Source organism: Phalacrocorax carbo, chromosome 8, assembly GCF_963921805.1.
Source record: "Phalacrocorax carbo chromosome 8, bPhaCar2.1, whole genome shotgun sequence".
Classification (NCBI taxonomy): Eukaryota; Metazoa; Chordata; class Aves; order Suliformes; family Phalacrocoracidae; genus Phalacrocorax; species Phalacrocorax carbo.
The window spans coordinates 46423555-46443581 of record NC_087520.1 but is presented as its reverse complement, the minus strand read 5'-3'; the positions used below and the strand labels follow the sequence as shown (position 1 = coordinate 46443581).

Sequence of the window (20027 nt, the reverse complement as noted above, 5' to 3'; positions counted from 1 at the left end):
TTGTGCAGACACATAGCGAGTTCATTCAGGGAACTGACTTGTCTGAAAAGTGAGTATGTTTGGTAAGATGATCTTCACCACAATGAACTCCCTGAATTAACTCCTGTGGTCAGTCACACAAGCACTATCACCACTGCAAGGGAGGAGAGTGGGTACCAGCAGAACAGATGTACATCAGCTTGAGATACCAGGGACACAAGCTCACAGGCCCCTTCGGTCATCCTATATAGTGCCTAGAAACACTAAAAAGCAGTAGACAGTTGCTCTGACTTTGCGCACTCTGATACGAAGCCAGTTATCAGTAGCCCTAGGCTGCCAGGTACAGATGTCAAAGGTCAAACTGGAGATTTCAAAATTAAATACATATATGTATATACAGAGAATGCTCCTTGCAATATTTTACAATTCAGATGTAAGTACATAAGTTTCACAAGCACAAAGGCTTGAATACCCAAGATGGGACTCCCCACATTAAGTTTTCACTTGCATTGAAGAATAGGCTGGAGTGCATCCAGCACGTAAAAGTTGGGAGAAATGCAAGCTGCAAGACTACCAAGTTTAAAATAAGCTTAAACAGAAGTTCAAAAAGAAGCTGGCCATTTTGGAAAGGAGAAAAGAAAAACTGAAAACATAATGGCAATTTTGTTGGTTTCCCTTTTAAGTTTGTCTGGCATAAAAAGTAAGCTCAAAAAGAGAAAAAATATTTAAATAATCTTCCCTACCACCACCACCCCCATCAAGAATGGGTGACCTAATTTTTCAGTGCTCACCAAGTGATTATCATTGATTTAATTTTTATCTATTTTACATTATCATTTAAGTTCTGAAAATAATTGTTCACTTGCTTCGGAATTCTGAAGCTTCTCTGGTACTTTTTTGTTAGCTTTCCTTAAATAAATACGAGGCTTCTCTGTTTTACTATTCCCAATTCACAATGAATTAGTCTACAGTAGTGCTACAGTAATAATGCCAACAGTAAATGATTGTGCAAACCTTGCAGACTCTATCTCCCACATCCCAGTTTCTCACATCAGCTTTGAATTTATCCATCATCCAATTTAATAACTAGATCAGTGAGCACATATAGCCACAGTTACGTAAGTGTGGCTCTGACACTAATTCATCCATACATTTTTTCACATCCTTAGACTTTTCCCTTTATTAATATACAATGCTGTAAAAATGGCTTACATTGTTACTGTTAGCATATTATTTTCAGTCTTCAAGGTTTAGTAAAATTAGGATGATGCAAAAGCAGTCTCATTGCTTTCTACTGGTTTTTGAAATGTGTGCCGGTTGCAAAAAAAAAAACAACCCTAGGTTCTTCTTTAGTTGACAAAAATATTAAAATCTTCAGCCCCAAAGCAGTATTTGGAGAGAACTAGATGAACGAACATGTATTTTAAAAAAGGAAGCACAAACAGAACATACTTGGAACATACTTAAAGTTCTGATCTTCCAAAGTAAAAAGTTTACAGAGAATAAATGCAGGTATCTATTTTTGAACTGCATTTCTTTAAAGTGTTCTCAGGCATCTCCTCAGGACTGGTGCTGTTTGTAGGACAGTACGGGAGACACCGGCAGAACTGGTGATATTGCAGTTGTAGTCAACACCTGGTTCTGGAACACAAACATTTTAATCCTACCAAATACCCAAAGAAAGATAAGGAGAATGCTGACATACTGGATCCAGGCAAATTTAATAATTTCCCAAAATCCTGGCTGATATTTAAAAAAAAGTCAAGGAGTGTTAATGAAGAAGCTTCTGATACTACCACTGCAATAACTAAACAAAGGAACTCAGAGGTGGAAAGACTCGAAACTCATTAAACATCAGTCTGTGTGGCAAATGCAAAGTCTTTGAGCCATGAAAACCCCTAAAATCCTACTTACATACGGTAGCATGTAACAAAAGCGGCACAGAACATCTGTCTTAGAAGGCATTTAAACCAATTCTGTGCAAAATGCCTATTTCGTCCCTGACTCACCAGAAAGTAATTATTGGTAATAGTCATAGGCAGGTAAAGAAACCTTGTAAGAAATGTGCTCTATACAGATTCTTTTAAACGCAGGCTTGTTCTTGTTTGAGAAAATTAGTAAAGAACATAATGAATGAAGAATTATTTTGTAGAAAATCAATTTCAGATCTGTATGTGCACGTAACAGATTTGCCACATCCACTGTGGGGGTTGTTATTTGGTGAGCTTACTTTGCATACAGATTTCTGATGATTTAAGGTCAAAGGGGACTTAATGATTAGGTTACAGAATACAGTATCATTCTTTGGTAGTGTCATCCATGACAGATTGGGACAGCAGGTGCTGAAGGAGTAAAGCAAGACTTATTACGGACATTCATGGTGAATGGCTAAGAAACTACCTTAAAGGCCAGTTTAGTAAGGCTGAAAAGCAACACAGGTTCCCAGCAGAGAACAACAAAAAGTGGTTATGCAAGCAGAACTATCTGGAGAAACGGGTAAATAGGTATTCAGTTATCTCCAGAACTATAGCATTTGCTTAGCTAACAAAGGAAAAGTTTAGCAACCAGTCTAGAAGAAAATAGTTTTCATTTGGCCTATAAGTGAAGGCCCAAATTATGCCACCCAGTTATGTCACAGTTTATGCAATTTTCAAAGGATATAAGATAACTTCCACTGGGTAACGAATAGTGGCATTGACGATAAATGGTGTATCTCTTGCTCCTCCAGTCACCCAAACAGGGTTGGGATCTGAAAAGACTGTTGTCACTAAAATGGGGAAAGGAAACATCCAGGTTAAACGACCTTTCAATCTTAATCCACAAATGAAATCCTCACAGAACACCTGCCAATATGCTAACTACTGCTGCCCTGTAATTCGCAGCTATACATTCAGGCTTACCATTTCTATCCTGATATGCTGCAATAATGTTTGTTAGATCATAGTCGCTCGCAAAAGGACTTGTGCCATTGACCACAGACACCTGTTAAAGCAAGGAGATACTTGCATTATTTGTACACTCTTCAAGAAAGTAATTCTACCGAGTTTCTTACGCAAAGTAACCATGCCCTTGAAGGAATGAACATAAACATCAGACTGAACACCTTGGCAGAATAACCTCTTCCACCTTTCAGCCTAACAAGAAAACAGTAGTTCCAAAGTTTTAGGGTCCACTCTGTGCAGGAGTACAAGTTATTAGGGTGTCACCTATAGTACTTGGAGGGTAAAGGCTGGGGAGAAATTGGTAGGGAAGGAAAAGAAGTTGCTCACGTTGTATCTGGTATCCAGTCCACGATGGTTAAGTAATTGCCTCTGGTTCAGTTTCAGGTCTCCATTCACATAGAGCTGAGACCCTGGCACAGGAGAAAAAAACTGAAGAAAAGCCATGCTCTGCATCACCAGTGTTGACATTCTCTGAAATGGTGAACAAAAAAAAGATAATTTGGGGGGTGGAGGGGGGGGATATGTTGAACACAACATACTTCTGTACCTCTTTGTTTCTACAGATTTTCTGCACGGACTGATTTTTTTTTTTTCTGTCTCCCAAGTTTCAGACTGTCACATTAGTGTAAACAAGGGAACACCAGATAAGAAATATTTAATTTTTTTTAAAGTCAGTTACCCTAGTTGTTAGTTAACTAATTTTACGAACCAAAGTCCCACAGGAAATTCAGTGAAGTCCAACAGTCTGTGGCTAATGACAGAAAGATTTGACTTACCATAACATGTAAAAAGCGGCAAGATAACCAAACACATCAATTGTAGACACACTTTAAAATACTCAGCAGTCAAAGCCAGCTGAAGTCTCCTACTCTGCAATAAGGACCAAACAAGGAGGTTCCTTAGTCCTTATCGACCACTTAGTCTGAATGAAAATTTTCATGTTTACTGTAAAACAAATGTTGTGAATATTGGAACTCTCTGTGATACTAATCACTGACCTAATACATCATCGCAAGTGCAGGACTGTCGGGCCTTTACTCTGGGCCTCATAGGTTTAAGAATGTCTTCTACATGACAGTTACACTTGCTAAGCTTGTCCATCTGCAATCAGCAAGTCTCTTGGATAAACTAAGCCTGATCTCCCTAGTAAAACAACTTCTCGTCTGCGTGGCTGCATCCAACACAGTGCTATGCTATTGCTCCTTTCAGATGCATCCATGGGGTCCCTGTGCGCTAGTGTTTCACTTGCTGCTTTAGGTGTCAATCGCACTGCTGCTTGAGATACAGTGGCAGCAGAATTTCATTTTCCTGTCTCCCTATAACACCTCCTTCCCCCTCCCAGTTACAAAATACAGAAGATCCTGGCAGATGATTACCATTGCTTCAAAAGCTGTTAAGTAAGCAAAATCTATGGAGTTTTAGGCTGCTGCAACAGCCTGCCCCTTCACCTCAGAAAACTAACTGGTTATGTCAAGACATGGCAGTATGTAAGAATGCGTATCCTTCTGCCTACTGCGAGACCCTTAGTTACTTCCTGATGCTGCCCACACTGGTATCCACTGTTGTGCATCTCTGTCCTGCACGCTGCACTACAGCCCAAGGAAATACACAGCTCAAAAAAACCAAAAATCTAACGAAACATATCAAAACATGCAACACAGCTATAGTAGGAATGACCCAGCAGAGGAGGAGAAAATTAAATATTTATTAGTAAAACAAATCTTTTCGATAGGAGTTTCAAATGTGGAAAGGTTCTCTCATCCTTTGCATAACCACTACTGGAATATTACACTGGGTCTCTATGCCACAATAAATAAAACAAAAAGCTCACGTAAAGCTGGTAGGAAAAGAGTAGGATCAGCTGAACACCAACTACATGCTCTGTAGGTTGTAGCGGAAGTTCCAATTTAAAATGCAACTGATCCATTTTGCCATCTTGATTTTTGTCCTCTTCTCTAGTCTAAAAGAATCAAGAAGAATTCTTTTTAAAGACGGGAACCTCTGTTAGAAAAACAAAAAAGGTAAAGCCCCAGGGGATCTCCACAACTGCAGCTTGCACATACTAAGGAAGCAAATGAAAGGCTGCTTGACTTTATAGACACAGGACTAGAGACAAGCAAGAAGCCAGCAATTTTGTCTGTTATACAATGTCTCATATGCCACCCAGGGATGGAAAGCTCATCAGACTCTTCACTGTCTCTTCTGCCCTATGCCAGTCCAACCATCTCCCCTGCATGCTACAAAGCATGCCTTAGTGCTGGATCTTTTGTCACATCCTGGGCAAATGTATGACCGATGGTCAGCCTTTGGCCTCTTGCCATTGCAGCCTGCCTCTTAATTACCTCTGCATGCCAATTTGTGGTTGTGAGCCAAAGCTTGCTATGCTTCTGTGCCACAAATGCCCAATACTTCAGCCATCTGCACACATAACAGGACTCATAACAGAGGTAATGCAGAAAAATAACTGCCACTGTTGAACCCCAGAAGGAACAACGGCTGCAGGGCAAAGGCTGCGTGCTTTAGAAAACACATACCTGCTTTCAAAACCAGGGGCTACTTATCAACCCCTGTGAACTTCAGATCATGATAAGCCATGTGGGGGGGAGTGGCAGGGGGAGAGCGTGTGCAATTAGTTTGAGGAAAGTAAACTGATGTGCTCATGCAAAGCACCAGTGGTGCTTAGGGATGTGGTTTAGTGGTGGACTTGGCAGTGTTAGGTTAATGGTTGGACATGATGATCGTAAGAGTCTCTTCCAACCTGAACGATTCTATGATTCTGTAATACCGAGAATAAAACTGGACTGGTTACAAATCACTTGGCCCAGGCAGATTTTATCATGAGGCACTAAGTTATGAATGAAACTGCTGCTACTTGAAGGCAGCACTGCATGACAGGCTGCCTGTTCACAGGCACGGCCAAGGCTCATCCCCTGGGCCCACTGCCGCTCCCCAGGTCCCTCTCCAGCCCCACTTCCCACCACCACTGACCGGCCCGCCCCGGGCAGGCCTACCGACAGGAGGGGGACTCGCAGCCGGTCCTCCTGGAGCCTGTTGAACGCTGGGAACGTGCTCCACGCCAAGAAGCTGCCCGGGCCGGGCCCGATGGTGGCCACGAAGAGCACCTCGTACCGGAACCGCACGGCGGGCTGCTCCAGGTACGCGCTCTGCTTCAGCCAGAAACCTGCGGGCACAGACAGCGCGAGGTCTCAGGTCCGCGCCGCGCCGCGCCGGGCCGGGCCGGGCCGGGTCGACTGGCGCTCACCGTGGCTCCGGTAGGCCACCAGCAGCGGCGGCACATAGGTGAGCAGCGTTATGAGCAGCAGCGCCAGCGCGGCGGCGGAGCAAAGCCCGGCCCGGTAGCGCGTGTGAAGCGCAGGATGCGAGAAGAGCTCCACGCCAGCCATCGCGAGCTGCCGGCCCCAGCCCGCGTCCTCCCCGTGGCAACGGCGGGGCGAAAGACTGACGGGACGCCGCGCCTATGAGCACGTCAGGACGCCGAGGGGGGAACGGGCGCGCCAGCCAGTGAGCGTGAACCGCTGCATTCCGGGACCGGCGACCGCGGCGAGGCGGGAGAACGCCCGGGAACGGCAGCGGGACGGAAACGGGGGTACCTGCCGCAGCGGCGGCGCCCACGATGCGACCTCGAACGCCTCAGGTGGGGCCGACGCGTGGCCTCGCACCCACCAAGTGACTGCACGCCCGGATGCTACAGCCCGCCCCTCGATCCCCAGCCGGAAGCGCTGCGTTTCGGGTGGTTGCTAGGGAACTGGCGAGCCGGAAGTTCCGCCTGCCGAGCCGCGGCTTGTTGTTGTGACAGATACCGTGACAGCGACAGGCCCGGCCGCCCGGCACGAGCCCCCGCCCGCCCGCACACGGGCCTCGCCGCCGCTGGCTCCGCTTCCCGCCGGCCCGCACCATGAAGTGGATGTTCAAGGAGGACCACGCGCTGGGTAAGGGTGGGCCCGGGCCAGGCGCTGCCCGCCGGCGGCCCCGCCGCCCTCCGTCTCCTATGTCGCCCTCTGCCCCGGGGCCTCCCGACACTGTGTGCCCCGGTCGGCGCTCCGAGCCGGTCGGCTTGTCTCTGGGCGGACAGCCGGCTGCGGCCCTCGCCGAAGGGTGGCGCGATGCCCGGGAACGGCCTCCCTGAACAGCCGGAGACCCCCTCGCGGGGGCAAGAAGGTCGCGATCCCCGCAAGCTCCCGTCCCTGCGGGCGCTGCCCTCCCTGCCTAGGACACTGGCGATACTATTGCTATGCAATGACTAATTACGAGTTTTGTTCACAGAGCACAGATGTGTCGAGTCGGCAAAAATCCGAGCCAAATACCCCGACCGTGTCCCGGTGAGTAACCAAGCCAGCTTCATCTGAGTACTTGGAGGCAAAGGTGGAAAAGCTGTTTCCATCCTGCCCTCTCTTTTTGATCAGATCCTACTAAGAAAATTCATCTTCCCTTTTGTGTCCTTAGATGTTTTAAAGAGTCCCCAAACACATAAAACAAATCCAACATTTCCCTTCCTTTGCCCCAGTGCATATTGACAAGCAAGCAAGAGTGCCTGACTTTCTAAACACTTTCCAGGCATGTTTATGGTTTATCAGTGTCCTGGTTTCTTCTAATGGCAATTTTATCCCAGCAAATACCTTAAGTGCCTTGAGGATTCATTCTCTGCCTGATCCCAAGACCGACCATACATTCTTTAAACCACTTTGACAATCTTCCATCCTGGCTATATGAGCAAGGTGATTTTCCCTCATGTATTCCATGCCTATACCAGTCTTATCGTGGTGAATCTCCCCATGCAGACCCAGTTGTCTGAAGAGACAGTGCAAGTGGTGACCCCTCCTTTCTGCATTAATACCTACCTACCTGCTAAATAGTGAATGACCTCTCTTCTTCACTCTGCAATCCCTTTTATCATGTTTCAGTCAGTGAAATGACCACACCTCACATCTTTATGTAACAGCTAGCAACATGTCCACATTCTCAACTTATCTCCTTGTAAGTAAAATTTCCCACATCCCATCTGACCAAATGCCGGTTAGTGCCACTCCTGTCTGACCTCTTGGTAAATAACTTATCCATTAAGCAGTGCAGCCCAGAGAAGAACCTCTAATCCCATTGACTTTCTCTGCTTCTGAGTTGCATCTAGTCACAGCATCTTCTCCAGCTGCAGCCTGGCAAGCTGATCCAAACCTTGCCATTTTCTGCTTGGCTAACTACCCCTCATATATAGACAGTAGCATGCTAATGACCATGTATCCCCATTGATACCCATTTGTCCATTTCAAGAATATCTTTCATAGCCTTAGGGGAAAAAGACCCATTGAAACTCATAGCATGAGCCAAAATTACATGATGCTGTATCAGGAACGGACAGCAAGGTGTGGATGGAAACAGGAATTAAATCTCAAATTGTAGCGTGATGCTTTGTCTGGGCTGATACATGTCTTCTGCCTGATGATTCAGACTGAGCCATGTACCTTTCACAAAGTAGTTGGTATCAAATATATTTTTGGCATTTAAGAGTCAAAAGTGTTTTTCAGACTTAATGTATGTTTCCTGCTTTCCAGGTTATAGCCTACATCCAGAGTGACATAAGTCAAAGTGACTTCAATTCTCAGCTGCTCTGTCTGTCTACCTGGATTTAAAGATATTTCAGTGGTTCAAAACTATTAAGATAAGAACAGCCTGCCTTTTGGCCTGGGCTAGACCTTTTAGGAACAAAATGGGAGGTGAAAGAAATTCATCCTTGCTAAGCACTGCAATTTTAAATTGCCTGGGGAATCGAGTGGTCTAAAGGTTAAAGGTATCTATAAGTTTTACTAGAAGCAGTTCACCAACAGCCTTGGCTTCCAGTTATGACAGTTTCAGCATTATGAAGCTAAAATGCTTAGTGTGTTATTGTAATCTTAAAGGAAAAAAAAGTATCAGTTGTTAAGGCTTCAATATTCCTTTCAGGCTGTTCTTGGTCCCCTTTACAGTTCCCTCCTACCAAATTGCAAGGGACAGCTTCTATGCTCTCCTTCTGTATCTGTGGGCAGAGCTGAAGAAATTATAAGGAGAACCCCGTCCAGATTGTAAGATAGCATATTTGTAAATTTATTTGAGCATTACCTGTATGCTGTAGCAATGGGGAATGCAGAGCTAAGGAATGGAGACACTGGAACCCCTGGTAAGCCTTATTTCCCCACATGCTGCTTTTTTCCTTCAAGAAGTACCCTGTGTGGAGCAATAAGTGTCAGGTCCTTCCACAAGTAATACTTAATTCTCCTTCCTCCTGTACCTGTTGCTTTTTGTTTGGTTTTGTTTGTGGCCATCTTGCCATCTTTCCTTCCTGTAGTTAATTTGTAATTTCCTAACGTATGAAGTAAGATACTCTAATTCTCAAATTTTCTAAATTTTCAAAGTTGCAAACAGAAGCCTGTTGATGCTGCAAGCATCGTCTTATGTAGGCATATCTGCTTGGGTTCCTACCTGCTTTCTGTTAACCAAATGCTCCACGTGTAGGCAGAGAATAGCCAAGTTCCTATGGCAGCCTAACAGCATAAGCATGGGTTGTGCTTTTTTTTTTTTCCTTACAGCCTATGTATCCCATCTGGCTCTCATTCATATATAGCTAAAACCTGTACTTTATTAGTATGGCTTCACTGTCATCCTGTAACTTAATCAAATCAACTGAAGCTGTAATCATAAAATTTTTAACATCAGATACATACATTGCTGTATTATGTGGCAGTGTAAGTCTGGTACAGCGGAGGCACACAAACAAGATCACATCACAGCACCTTTCTGGAGATTTGGTGGAGTGCTCAACTGGCATCCTTTGCAGGCCAACCGGTATTCCAGAGCTTACTGCAGCCATGCTTCATTTCTCTTCCTTGAGGCATTGTTGAGCCTGGCTGAAATGCTTGCTGGCTAGCTGTAGGAAGTCAATAATCATTGCCAGCTTAATTATAGAAATACAGAAAGCATGGATGTCAAATCAAAAACAGTACTGGAAAGCGCTGTAAAGAAATGAACATGTGGTCTATGGCCAGCTAGAACCTTGCATTATACCACAGTTCACACTGCAACTCTATCAGAGTTTTGACTGTATTCCGATATAACATGGCTTCTTCAACTCTGCACTGAGTTACATGAAGTATTCTTATGCTTCTACTTAGCATGGCAGTTTCTGACACGCTGGTACGTTGTGTAATGGTAGAGCATGCTGCACAGATGAACACAAAAAACTTGAGGAAGAAAAGAAAGAAGTATTAATGAATACTCTAATGCTCTAGATGGAAGCCTGAGATCCATTTTGGCATCTCTGGCTTGTGCACAACAGGTGAAATGGTAGAGTAGACTGGGCTGGTGGTTCTCCCTCCCATTTACCTTAATACTGATGATTTTTTCTTTTAGCTTCAGTGTTACTGAAATTTATTTCTAACATTGCTTCCTTTTTTCTTTTGCTATACACCATATCAAGGCAGTTGGTTCTGTCATCTGTGAGGAGTAACTTGGGACACTGTTTAAAGAAGACAGTTAAGTTGCAAGGGTGGAGGTCGTGTGTATATTAAACCTGTATGTCTTCATATTCTGGGATTTTTATTCAGCCATATGACAATTTATAAGAGGATAGGGCACACTTGTGGCAAACTAGGATTCTGTGTAACACAAGAGTTCAAGCAACAATGGTCACACTTGCATGTCCTATGAGGAGCAGCTAAGGATTTTGGTCTTGTCTAGTTTGGAGAGAAGGAGCCTGAGGGGTGACCTCATTGCTCTCTGCAGCTTCCTGCGGAGGGGATGTGGAGTGGGAGGTGCTGATCTCTTCTCCCTGGCAACCAGGGACAGAACAGGCGGGAATGGCTCTAAGCTGCATTGGGGAGGTTCAGACTTGACATTAGGAAGCATTTCTTTACCATGAGGGTGGACAAACACTGGAACAGGCTTCCTGGAGAGGTAGTTGATGCCCCAAGCCAGTCAGTATTTAACAAGAATTTGGACAATGCCCATAACAACATGCTTTAATATTTGTTCTGCCCTGAAGTGGTCAGGTGGTCTAGATGATCATTGTAGGTCCCTTGCAGCTGAAGTATTCTGTTCCATTCTGCTTTCTTTTTACATTGTGATAGTGACAAAAACAAAATAAGCAACATCTGTACAAAGGGAATGAACTTCCTTAGACCACCTGCCATTGCTCAGGTGCCAGTGCTGCAGTCTAGTTGAATTTTTCATTACTCCACTACAGCTGAATGGGGCAAGAAAGGAATATGGTTAAATGGATTCCTCAGTTTGTTACTATCAACTGGATGAAGTGAGAAGACAGAAGTCCTGGACTCCTTCCTTTAATCGCCTGTTAATTTAAGGGAAGTACTGCGGCCAAGCCACTCCTAAACCTGAAGTTTTCAAGCTGCCTGTGCTTCAAATGTCTCAGTAGAGGACGATTCCTCTCTTGCCCCTGCCCCCAAGCTTTTGTTGGAGAATATGCTATTTTCCAATAGCGCACATGGGGAACTTCAGAACATTTTGAAAATTAGCCACATTTAAACACAATAGGATGTTACTGTCCTGGCATGAATAACTCTCAGAATGGTTGAGGTGGGAAGTGACCTCCGGAGGTCACCTGGTCCAACCCCTCCCTGCTCATGCAGGGCCACCTACCGCCAGCTGCCCAGGACCGTGTCCAGACAGCTTTTGAGTATCTCCAAGGTGGGAGACTCCACCACCTCTCCAGGGCAGCCTCTGCCAGTGCCCCATCACCCACACAGTTAAAAAAAATAAAATGTTTCCTGATATTCGGGTGGAACCCCATCATCTTCCAGTTTGTGCCTCTTATCCTGTCACTAGTTGCCACTGAAAACAGCCTGGCTCCATTTTCTTCGCACCCTCCCTTCAGGTATTTATACACATTGATAAGATCCCCCTTCAAGCCTTCTCTTCTCTAGGCTCAACAGTCCCAGCTCTCCCAGCCCTTCCTCACAGGAGAGATGCTCCACTCCCTTAAGCATCTTCGAGGCCCTTTGCTGGACTCTCTCCAGTATGTCCATGTCTCTCGTACCGAGGAGCCCAGAACTGGACACAGCGCTCCAGCTGTGGCCTCACCAGTGCCAGCAGAGGCAAAGGATCACCTCCCTGGACGTGCTGGCAATACTTTGCCTAATGCAGCCCAGGATACCATCAGCCTTCTCTGCTGCCAGGACACACCGCTGGCTCACGTTCCACTTGGGGTCCAAATTGCAGTAATTTCATACCATCAGTGTACAAAAAGTTAAAAGATGCATATATTTTCCTATCACAGGTTTTTTTAGCCATATTGCATCTTTTTACCCCATGAGTGTCAGCCACGGGCATAGGAAGTTTTGAGCCATTGTGTATAGGCTGATTTTACAACTGCCACCGTGCAGTCGTAAAATCAGGTTTTACAGCGCTGAGCCAGTTCTACCTCTCATTTGGTTGCTGTCAAGAACCCTTTTTGTTCCTCCCCTCTCCTCACTGTTGTAAACCTGTACCAGCAAGTGATTTACCAAAGCTGTCTGTTCATACCAATCCTGAAAAGCCTGACCTGCATGCCTGTGCTTTACAGGTCATAGTGGAGAAGGTCTCAGGATCTCAGATTGTTGATATTGACAAGAGGAAGTACTTGGTTCCATCTGACATCACCGTGGCCCAGTTCATGTGGATCATCAGGAAGAGGATTCAACTGCCATCTGAGAAAGCAATATTCCTCTTTGTAGACAAGACTGTCCCACAGTCCAGGTGAGAGGCTATTCACTTGGTATTCAGAACTATTTCAGCAAACCTGTGCATATCAGAGGGACAGTAACTCCCCTCTTTGAGGCTTATTTGGTGATTTTAGGAGGTGTTTGGTTACATCTTAATCTCACCATGATAGGTTTGATAAACATTTCTTGAGTTAAGCTGAAAGGAAAGGCCGCTGAAAAATATACTATGATTTGCTTCCATGGCAAGAGGGTAAGCTCTGGAGCTATTGTGGTATCTTTGGTTGAGTGCAAGGATACTTACATCATCAGTGCAAAAAAAAAAATAATTCTCAATGTAACAAAAAAGTTGCACGTTATATACTCAAAAGCAAACACCATAAATTGTTCTGAAAAAACATTAACCTGTCAGCTCACAAAGAAATTATGACATTACAGACTAGTTGCTGTTACTTGTTCTAAATATTACTTATTTTCTTCTGTAAACACAAAATGACTAGAAAGGTTTTTCACATTGCTTTTATATAGGAATAACTTTCATTGTCTGCTACATACAGAATAATGTATAGCAGAAGCAGCCACTACAGCTGCTTTCTATACAAGACACTTCAATAGTAGCTGAGGAAATAGTACGTCATGATGTTACATGGCTTAGATATAATATTATTCTTATTAATCCTTACCTCTGTAACAGTAACAGTCTCCCCAGGTAACCTGTCCAGACTCAATCAGGACTATTTTTATTTACTTTGTGATACATAATAAGGACCTGTGAGAACCATCTCTTCCTGCTTGCTTTCTTCTACAAGTGTTAGGAATGCCTGTATGTCATAATCTTAATAGTGCTGTACACCTGCTAGGAACAGGAGGAAAAAAAGGAAGGGCACTTTGTCTCATCTCACATGTTCGTGATGAGATGTCACATCTCTGCTGGAAAAATAGGGCCTTAAACCTTCACTATTAGTGGAAAACATCATACCTTGTTAACAGATAAACAAAATTCTGATCTTCTAATGGCTCTGCTCCTCTCATAGGCTGAGTTTATCCCATAGACCACTAACCCTTGACATCTTTCTCTTCTCATCCAGTAGTTTATCTACTACTCACTAATTCCTTACCATTTCGAGTTCTGCCTGCAACTCCTCCCAGCTCCTTTCTTGGCTAGAAGCCATGATTGATTTTTCCCTGTCACTCACATTCAGTCTGTCTTCCAGTTCACTAGCCTTTTCTCAGCCTTGGGAAGGCAAAGGTGAGCTGAGGAGGGATCATTTATGCAACTGACTGATGTCAGCTGCTGTTTCATCTGTAGATAGATGGTTAGAGCAGTTGTACCAGCCAAGTAATTGCTTGGGTTTCTTTTTGTTTTCAAAATACAAACATTGCCCTGAAGACCACAGCTGTTTATAGACTGTGAGGGGCTACATGCCTATTCAGTTTAAGAAAATTTGCATTTGATCAAATGTTCAAAACCTTATCCACTCCAAAATCACTAGTTTCTGGCTACCTTGTAATATCTTGCCCATGCATTTTCGTACTAGCACTACTTTAAGTTGTCAGTTTTTAACAGTATACAAAACAAAGCTTTGACTCCCTGAAACAGCCTGGACCTCACAGAAACAGTCCAAAAAGCACAAGTTGGATAGACGAGACCAGCTGAACATTCACAAGTACACCAAGTGGAGGGAGAAGTGAGGTTGCTCACTCAAGAAGCGAGACATTCATGCAGCTGCATTCAAGGAAGGTGCTATCAAGCTATTGATCCTGGTATTAGTCAGGGCATTAATAATGGATGATTCAGAACCTGAAATATATTCAGTGACTAATTTCCCATAAAATAAGGAAGCATTCTGATACATGCATTTGTGAAGAAGTAACAAAAAATCTAGACACTCTGCAGCACATTTTGCTAACTCAGGAGGCACTGCTTTTCATATATCCTCATTTTTGTATTTTAATTTACACACAAGCTTTGAAGTTTTAGCTTTTATTAATCCTTGTTTATGTGAGGTTCTAACTGTTACCATTTGCAACTGTCATGATCCAAGCAAACTGTTTCTCTTTTTTTCCCCTTCAAGCTTAACTATGGGACAACTTTATGAAAAGGAAAAGGATGAGGATGGATTCTTGTATGTTGCCTACAGTGGAGAGAACACATTTGGTTTCTGAATGGTGGGTCTTGGCTGCTATACCATCCTGCTGTGTACCTTGTAAATAGCTGATCATTTTCTGTTCTGAGATCCACAGAAGTTCCTTCTATCTACAGGCATTTGTAACTGGATTTATTTCTTAATATATTGATAGGTCTTGTTTTATTAGACTGTTAAATTATAAAAAAAAAAGTTTTGTTGGTTTTGTGCTTTTTTTTTTTTTTCTCATGGCTATGAATTCCCAGAGCCTCACTCCTTTGAGGGAATACATTCAATGACACTGATTAAATAATAAAGCAAAGTAGTTGGGCTACTAAAACATGAAAAGAAGAATATAAATTCATTCTATTTTGAGGTGTTAGTTTAAGAAAAATAAGAACATCAAATTAGTATTGGGAACACTGGATTTGCTAGTTTATCCTAAGCAGGAGCAAGATGCTGATCACGTTGAATTGAGCTAACATGTTCTTCTTTCTCAATTAACAAACAAGTACAATAAAAATTCCTGTCACAAACAGGCAGTGCTGTCTTTTCTTTACCTTAACTTTGGCCAGAAAGTTATACATTATATCTAATAGACACTATACAGCTGCTTGTATAATTTACTAGACACTGGACAGCTTCTCAGCATTTAGGATGTGGATAATGATACAAGGAAGAAACAAGGAGCTATCTGCAGGTTCCAAACCCAGTATCTTCAGAGCTGCTAGATCTTATCAGGACAAGAGCTATGCCTGGAGGAGTAAATGCCATGGGCTTTGGAAAACAGGACCTAGGTGACAAAACTATAGCATGTAAGGAATCAGGACCTAGGAAAAGGAATGATACCAATAGGAGACTAGAGAGCTGGAAGGTATAATTGGTATATGAGTTACTTCAGAGAGAGAAATGATTGGTAAGGAGTTCAGATTAAAACAGTTACATGAGCAGCTCTTAAAAAAAAAAAAAGCAGTGCTTGTGTTACAGGTAGCTATATAAATCTACATGTCCTTTCCAAGTAAAAATGCTGTAGATATTGTAAGGACATTACAGAACCAAGTATGTGAAATAACAGCTTTACAATACAGCTGAGTGGTGCAGTTGACAGGCCCAAGGGATGGGATGCCATCCAGAGGGACCTGGACAAGCTCAAGAAGTGGGCCCATGTGAACCTCATGAGGTTCAGCAAGGCCGAATACAAGGTCCTGCTCCTGGGTCAGGGCAATCCCCAGTATCAATACAGTCTGGGGGATGAAGGGATGGAGAGCAGCCCTGTGGAAAAGGCTGTGGGGGTACTGGGGGATGAAAAATCGGGTGTGACCCAGCAATGTGCGCTCGTAGCACAGAAAGCCAACCATATCCTGGGCTACAACACCAGTAGCATGGCCAGCAGGTTGAGGGAGGTGATTCTGCCCCTCTGCTCTGGTGAGACCCCACCTGGAGTAATGCATCCAGCTCCGGAGCCCTCAGCACAGGAAAGACATGGACCTCTTGGATCAGGTCCAGAGGAGGCCACAAAAATGATCTGTGGGCTGGAACACCTCTGCTATTGATTAAAGGCTGAGAGAGTTGGGGTTGTTCAGCCTTCAGAAGAGGAGGCTCCAGGAAGACCTTACTGCAGCCTTTCAACACTTAAAGGGGGCTTATAAGAAATATGGGGACAGACTTTTTAATGGCTTTAACTAAAAGAGGGTAGATTCAGGCTAGATAGAAATTTTTATTTTTTTTTTAATGCTGAGGATAACAAAACACTGGCCCAGGTTGCCCAGAGAGGTTATGGATGCTCCATCCCTGGAAACATTCAAGGTCAGGTTGGACAAGGTTCTGAGCAACCTGATCTAGTGGAAGGTGTCCCTGCCCATGGCAGGGAGGTTGGAGCTAGATGATCTTTAAAGGTCCCTTCTAACCCAAACCATTCTATGATTCTACTTTGTTAAGGCAGACAACTAGGTTTAGAAACGCTGCATGCAAGATAAAGAATTCAAGAGCACTTCCTCCAGTTTATGAGCTCTACTGCCAAAGCATGTATGCAGCACAGCAAAAGTAAAGAGGCTTTGCCACAAAACAAAAGAAAAAAAAGTTATTCATGAGGCTCTCAACTTCTCTCCAAATGGGCTTACCATAGGTACACAGCTATCTTTACTTAACAGGTAAAGAGGCAAACTTATGGGAGGGGAGAGGGGGGCACACAGAAAAACCACCTGATTGACATAATTGCACAGCACTGGAGTTCACACTTTGATAGTAAAGGATAACACTGGATTGGAAAAGTAGCATCGCTTTGAACTTTGTAAGCCAGCAAGGAAACAATAATTACCATTTAGATTTCTAATAAAAGTTTTACTTCTTTTTCACACTACATGGTGCAGAAGAGTTTAGTTTTTAACATATTTCCAGTCACAGTGGAAATTTATCACTTTCCAAGCTTAAATCATACTCATTCAAACTCCCATGAAGTCACCTTATGCTTAGAATTACATTTGGCTCTACAGTCGTTCACAGGTACTGGCAGAAGGGCTCCAAAATGAGAAGGTAGGAGCCTGTGAAACGTTGCACTACTCTATTACTGAGGCTTGTCACAGTAACGGTGCTGCATGCGCTCACTGCATCGGAAAACGTGCTGTTGATTTCAGTAAGCCTTTCATTGTTCAGAACAGCACTGCAATGCAGAGCACTGCTTTAGTAAACGTTCCATCCCTGCTTCCATCGTGAATTCCTTCCACCCCCCACCTTTCCACACATTTAGTGTTACCACTTACTCTTAACAGAATTTTTGCTTCAGAATGAAGAGAAGTGGTTTCATCTGTGACTTTTAAAATTACCTTTTATTATTGGAAAATGTTCTGTTTCCTTTAAGCTGAAAGATCACAGTTTGTCTATGGTTATCAGGTAATATTTTTTTGCTAGCTGTTAAGAGCCTGTAAGAAATTTAACTTACAACTGCTAGATAAAGTTAATTACATGGTAGCACATAGATATATCTAAGCAAAACCAGGGAAGTTGAAGTTTTATTCCCAATATTATGGGACTTTTGGAATACCCTTCATAAGCCTCTCAAAAAACCCACCTAACTACTCTTTAATGCCTCTGTAATTATTAGTTTAGATTTAAGAGCCCAGGTACACAAGTAATTGCAAATAATGCAAGGAAAAATGTTCTAGAGCAATAACTTTGCTTTTCAACTGCAGATACACTTAAAATGGCAATAAAACATCAAGAGATTTCCTTTTGAAAGGCATGGATGAAATGCATCCATTTAAATAGTATAGTCACTCTCAAAAATTATTAGAAGTATTTGGGTTCCATATGATATTCACTTTCTATTAATGCTTCAGGACTGGGAAGGCATTTCAATTTATACACTGAACAGAAAATTAAGAAACACCTCCATATTCCTACAGCAACACTTCTACATCACCTACCTTTAAGCTAACTTGAAATATCACTGATGCAACTAAACCAGTACTAGATGAATCTGGATGGTCTTTCCTCAAAAATTATTCCGCTTTCTCCTGTAAACCACTGCTGCTATGCTCTTATAATGACATTACCAGATTCTTAGGATGGTTATGCTTTGAAAGAAAGAACTGCTAGGCCACTCAACTACATTTGGCTCCCAGTTTTACTCCACCACCTTTCTTTCCCCCTTACCAAGAGTAGCTTCCCAGAAGTAATTCACGCTTCATTTCCATATTCACGCCTCAAGCATTTTCTCCAGGGGTGGTCTCATAACCAGCTAACAGTTCCAAACGAACTAAAGGAAGCCAGGCCCCGCCTCCTTCTGCCCTCAGCAGCTCAGCCCTAGCTCTTCCTTTCCTCTCGTGCTTACTGGGCTCACCGCAAAGCTGATTTAACTCCTCGTGAAAAGCTACACCTTTTTTGGGCGCATAGTTTGTTTTTCTACAAAGACAGTAATTTGAATAGTCTTCAATTTACTCTGAACGTACCGAGATCAGCAAGTGCTCCGGCCTGTGTAAGGTGAGCAGTGGAAGAACACTGCAAAGATCAAAACCTTGCTTTTTCAATGGGAGTGGGACAGAACTGCAGTCTCCAGTTCAAACGGGCTGTTTACTTCTACACTTGTACAAAAACACTTGTTTCTATGCAATGGTTTTGACTCCTTAAAGCTAAGCAGGTGGTCTGCCCTGCCTTCTTACTGTGATTGAAAACAGAACGATTTCTCCAATAGTGAAGCTGTTAAAGTCACCCCACTCAATAAGGATTACAGTTTCTTTGTTCTGGCAAATATGGACCATTGGTCCCCATACTAAGTTGGGAAAGTCAAGGACCTATCTGGGTAATACAGATATGCTCTGTAGAGCATTTTACACATGCCTTGGGAATCTTGGTGCCCTCATATGCTCTGCTGCTCTCATTACTAATTGTTCAGTTTTCCTCATTAACCATGAACTGTGGGCCCTTCATTCCCCATACTTCACCCTCCCAACTCTGCTCCCCTGTGGGCAGAGTCTCTGCATTCTACTGTCCTCCCTACACCTTGCCTTTCTCTGTTTTTCAGTGCAGCAGCTATTCCAGTGCAAAGGCATGATACAAGCTTGGAACACATCAACTGCTACCTTCCAGGAGTAATTCTTCCAAAGATCTGCTGACAATGAGGGAAGTTTAGTTTGCTACCTCTTCCAAAAGCAGAGATTGTGTTATCTCTTCTCTCTGCAATTTTCCCTTCTGATTTTTAGATCGGTTTCTCAGTACTGCCTACAGCACTTCCTAACGTTTTGGAATTAGAGATATAGCATTTAAACACTTATTTTCAATCTCAGAAATGGCATCCAGTTGAATGTAAGATCCTGCAGGCTTACCCCCTTGGCCTTTTAAATGCTGCCTTGTTTTAGCTCCCTCCCTCTCTTTGTGTATTCATTGACTCACTCTAGGTTTAAATATGTCCTCAACTCCATCCAAAAAGTGAGGTTAGAATCAGTGTTCAGCAGGTCTAAAACTACTTTTAAACCTGACAAGTAGCAGAAAGCGGCAGTCTACAGTTCACAAATATTTTACAAATGCACAGGAAAAATCTTACCGGGAACAATCTCTCCTAAAAGCCAGGCTCAAATTTTAGGAAAGAGTTAAAAGAATTTACATCATATAACTGCTCATCTGAAAACTAGTCTGATGCCAAGACTACAGAACAACTAGCCTTATGTAACCTATTTTAATAGTGCAGCTGGATAGGAAATGGGAACATTCCAGTCTGGTCAGCAGTTCACTATAGACGCTGTTGATTAACAAAGGGAAACTAGGTATATTAAGGTATAGTTTCA

At 43.3% G+C, this 20027-nt stretch overlaps 2 protein-coding genes across 2 annotated transcripts; one reads left to right on the top strand and one right to left on the bottom strand.

Annotated features, from left to right (window-relative positions):
* Positions 1 to 1131: 1131 nt before the first annotated feature.
* TMEM231 (transmembrane protein 231) lies at positions 1132 to 6477 on the bottom strand. Its single transcript, XM_064459926.1, has 7 exons — positions 6184 to 6477; positions 5933 to 6102; positions 4753 to 4881; positions 3249 to 3392; positions 2880 to 2961; positions 2641 to 2746; positions 1132 to 1729 (listed from the first exon to the last, which is right to left on the bottom strand). The coding sequence occupies exons 1-7, from the start codon at positions 6323 to 6325 to the stop codon at positions 1540 to 1542; spliced, it is 963 nt and encodes a 320-aa protein (XP_064315996.1). The 5' UTR covers positions 6326 to 6477; the 3' UTR covers positions 1132 to 1539.
* A 12-nt stretch (positions 6478 to 6489) lies between these two features.
* GABARAPL2 (GABA type A receptor associated protein like 2) lies at positions 6490 to 15284 on the top strand. Its single transcript, XM_064459927.1, has 4 exons — positions 6490 to 6871; positions 7206 to 7261; positions 12487 to 12659; positions 14698 to 15284. Exons 1-4 carry the CDS (start codon positions 6838 to 6840, stop codon positions 14786 to 14788), a joined length of 354 nt encoding a protein of 117 aa, XP_064315997.1. The 5' UTR covers positions 6490 to 6837; the 3' UTR covers positions 14789 to 15284.
* The last annotated feature ends 4743 nt before the right edge of the window (positions 15285 to 20027 follow it).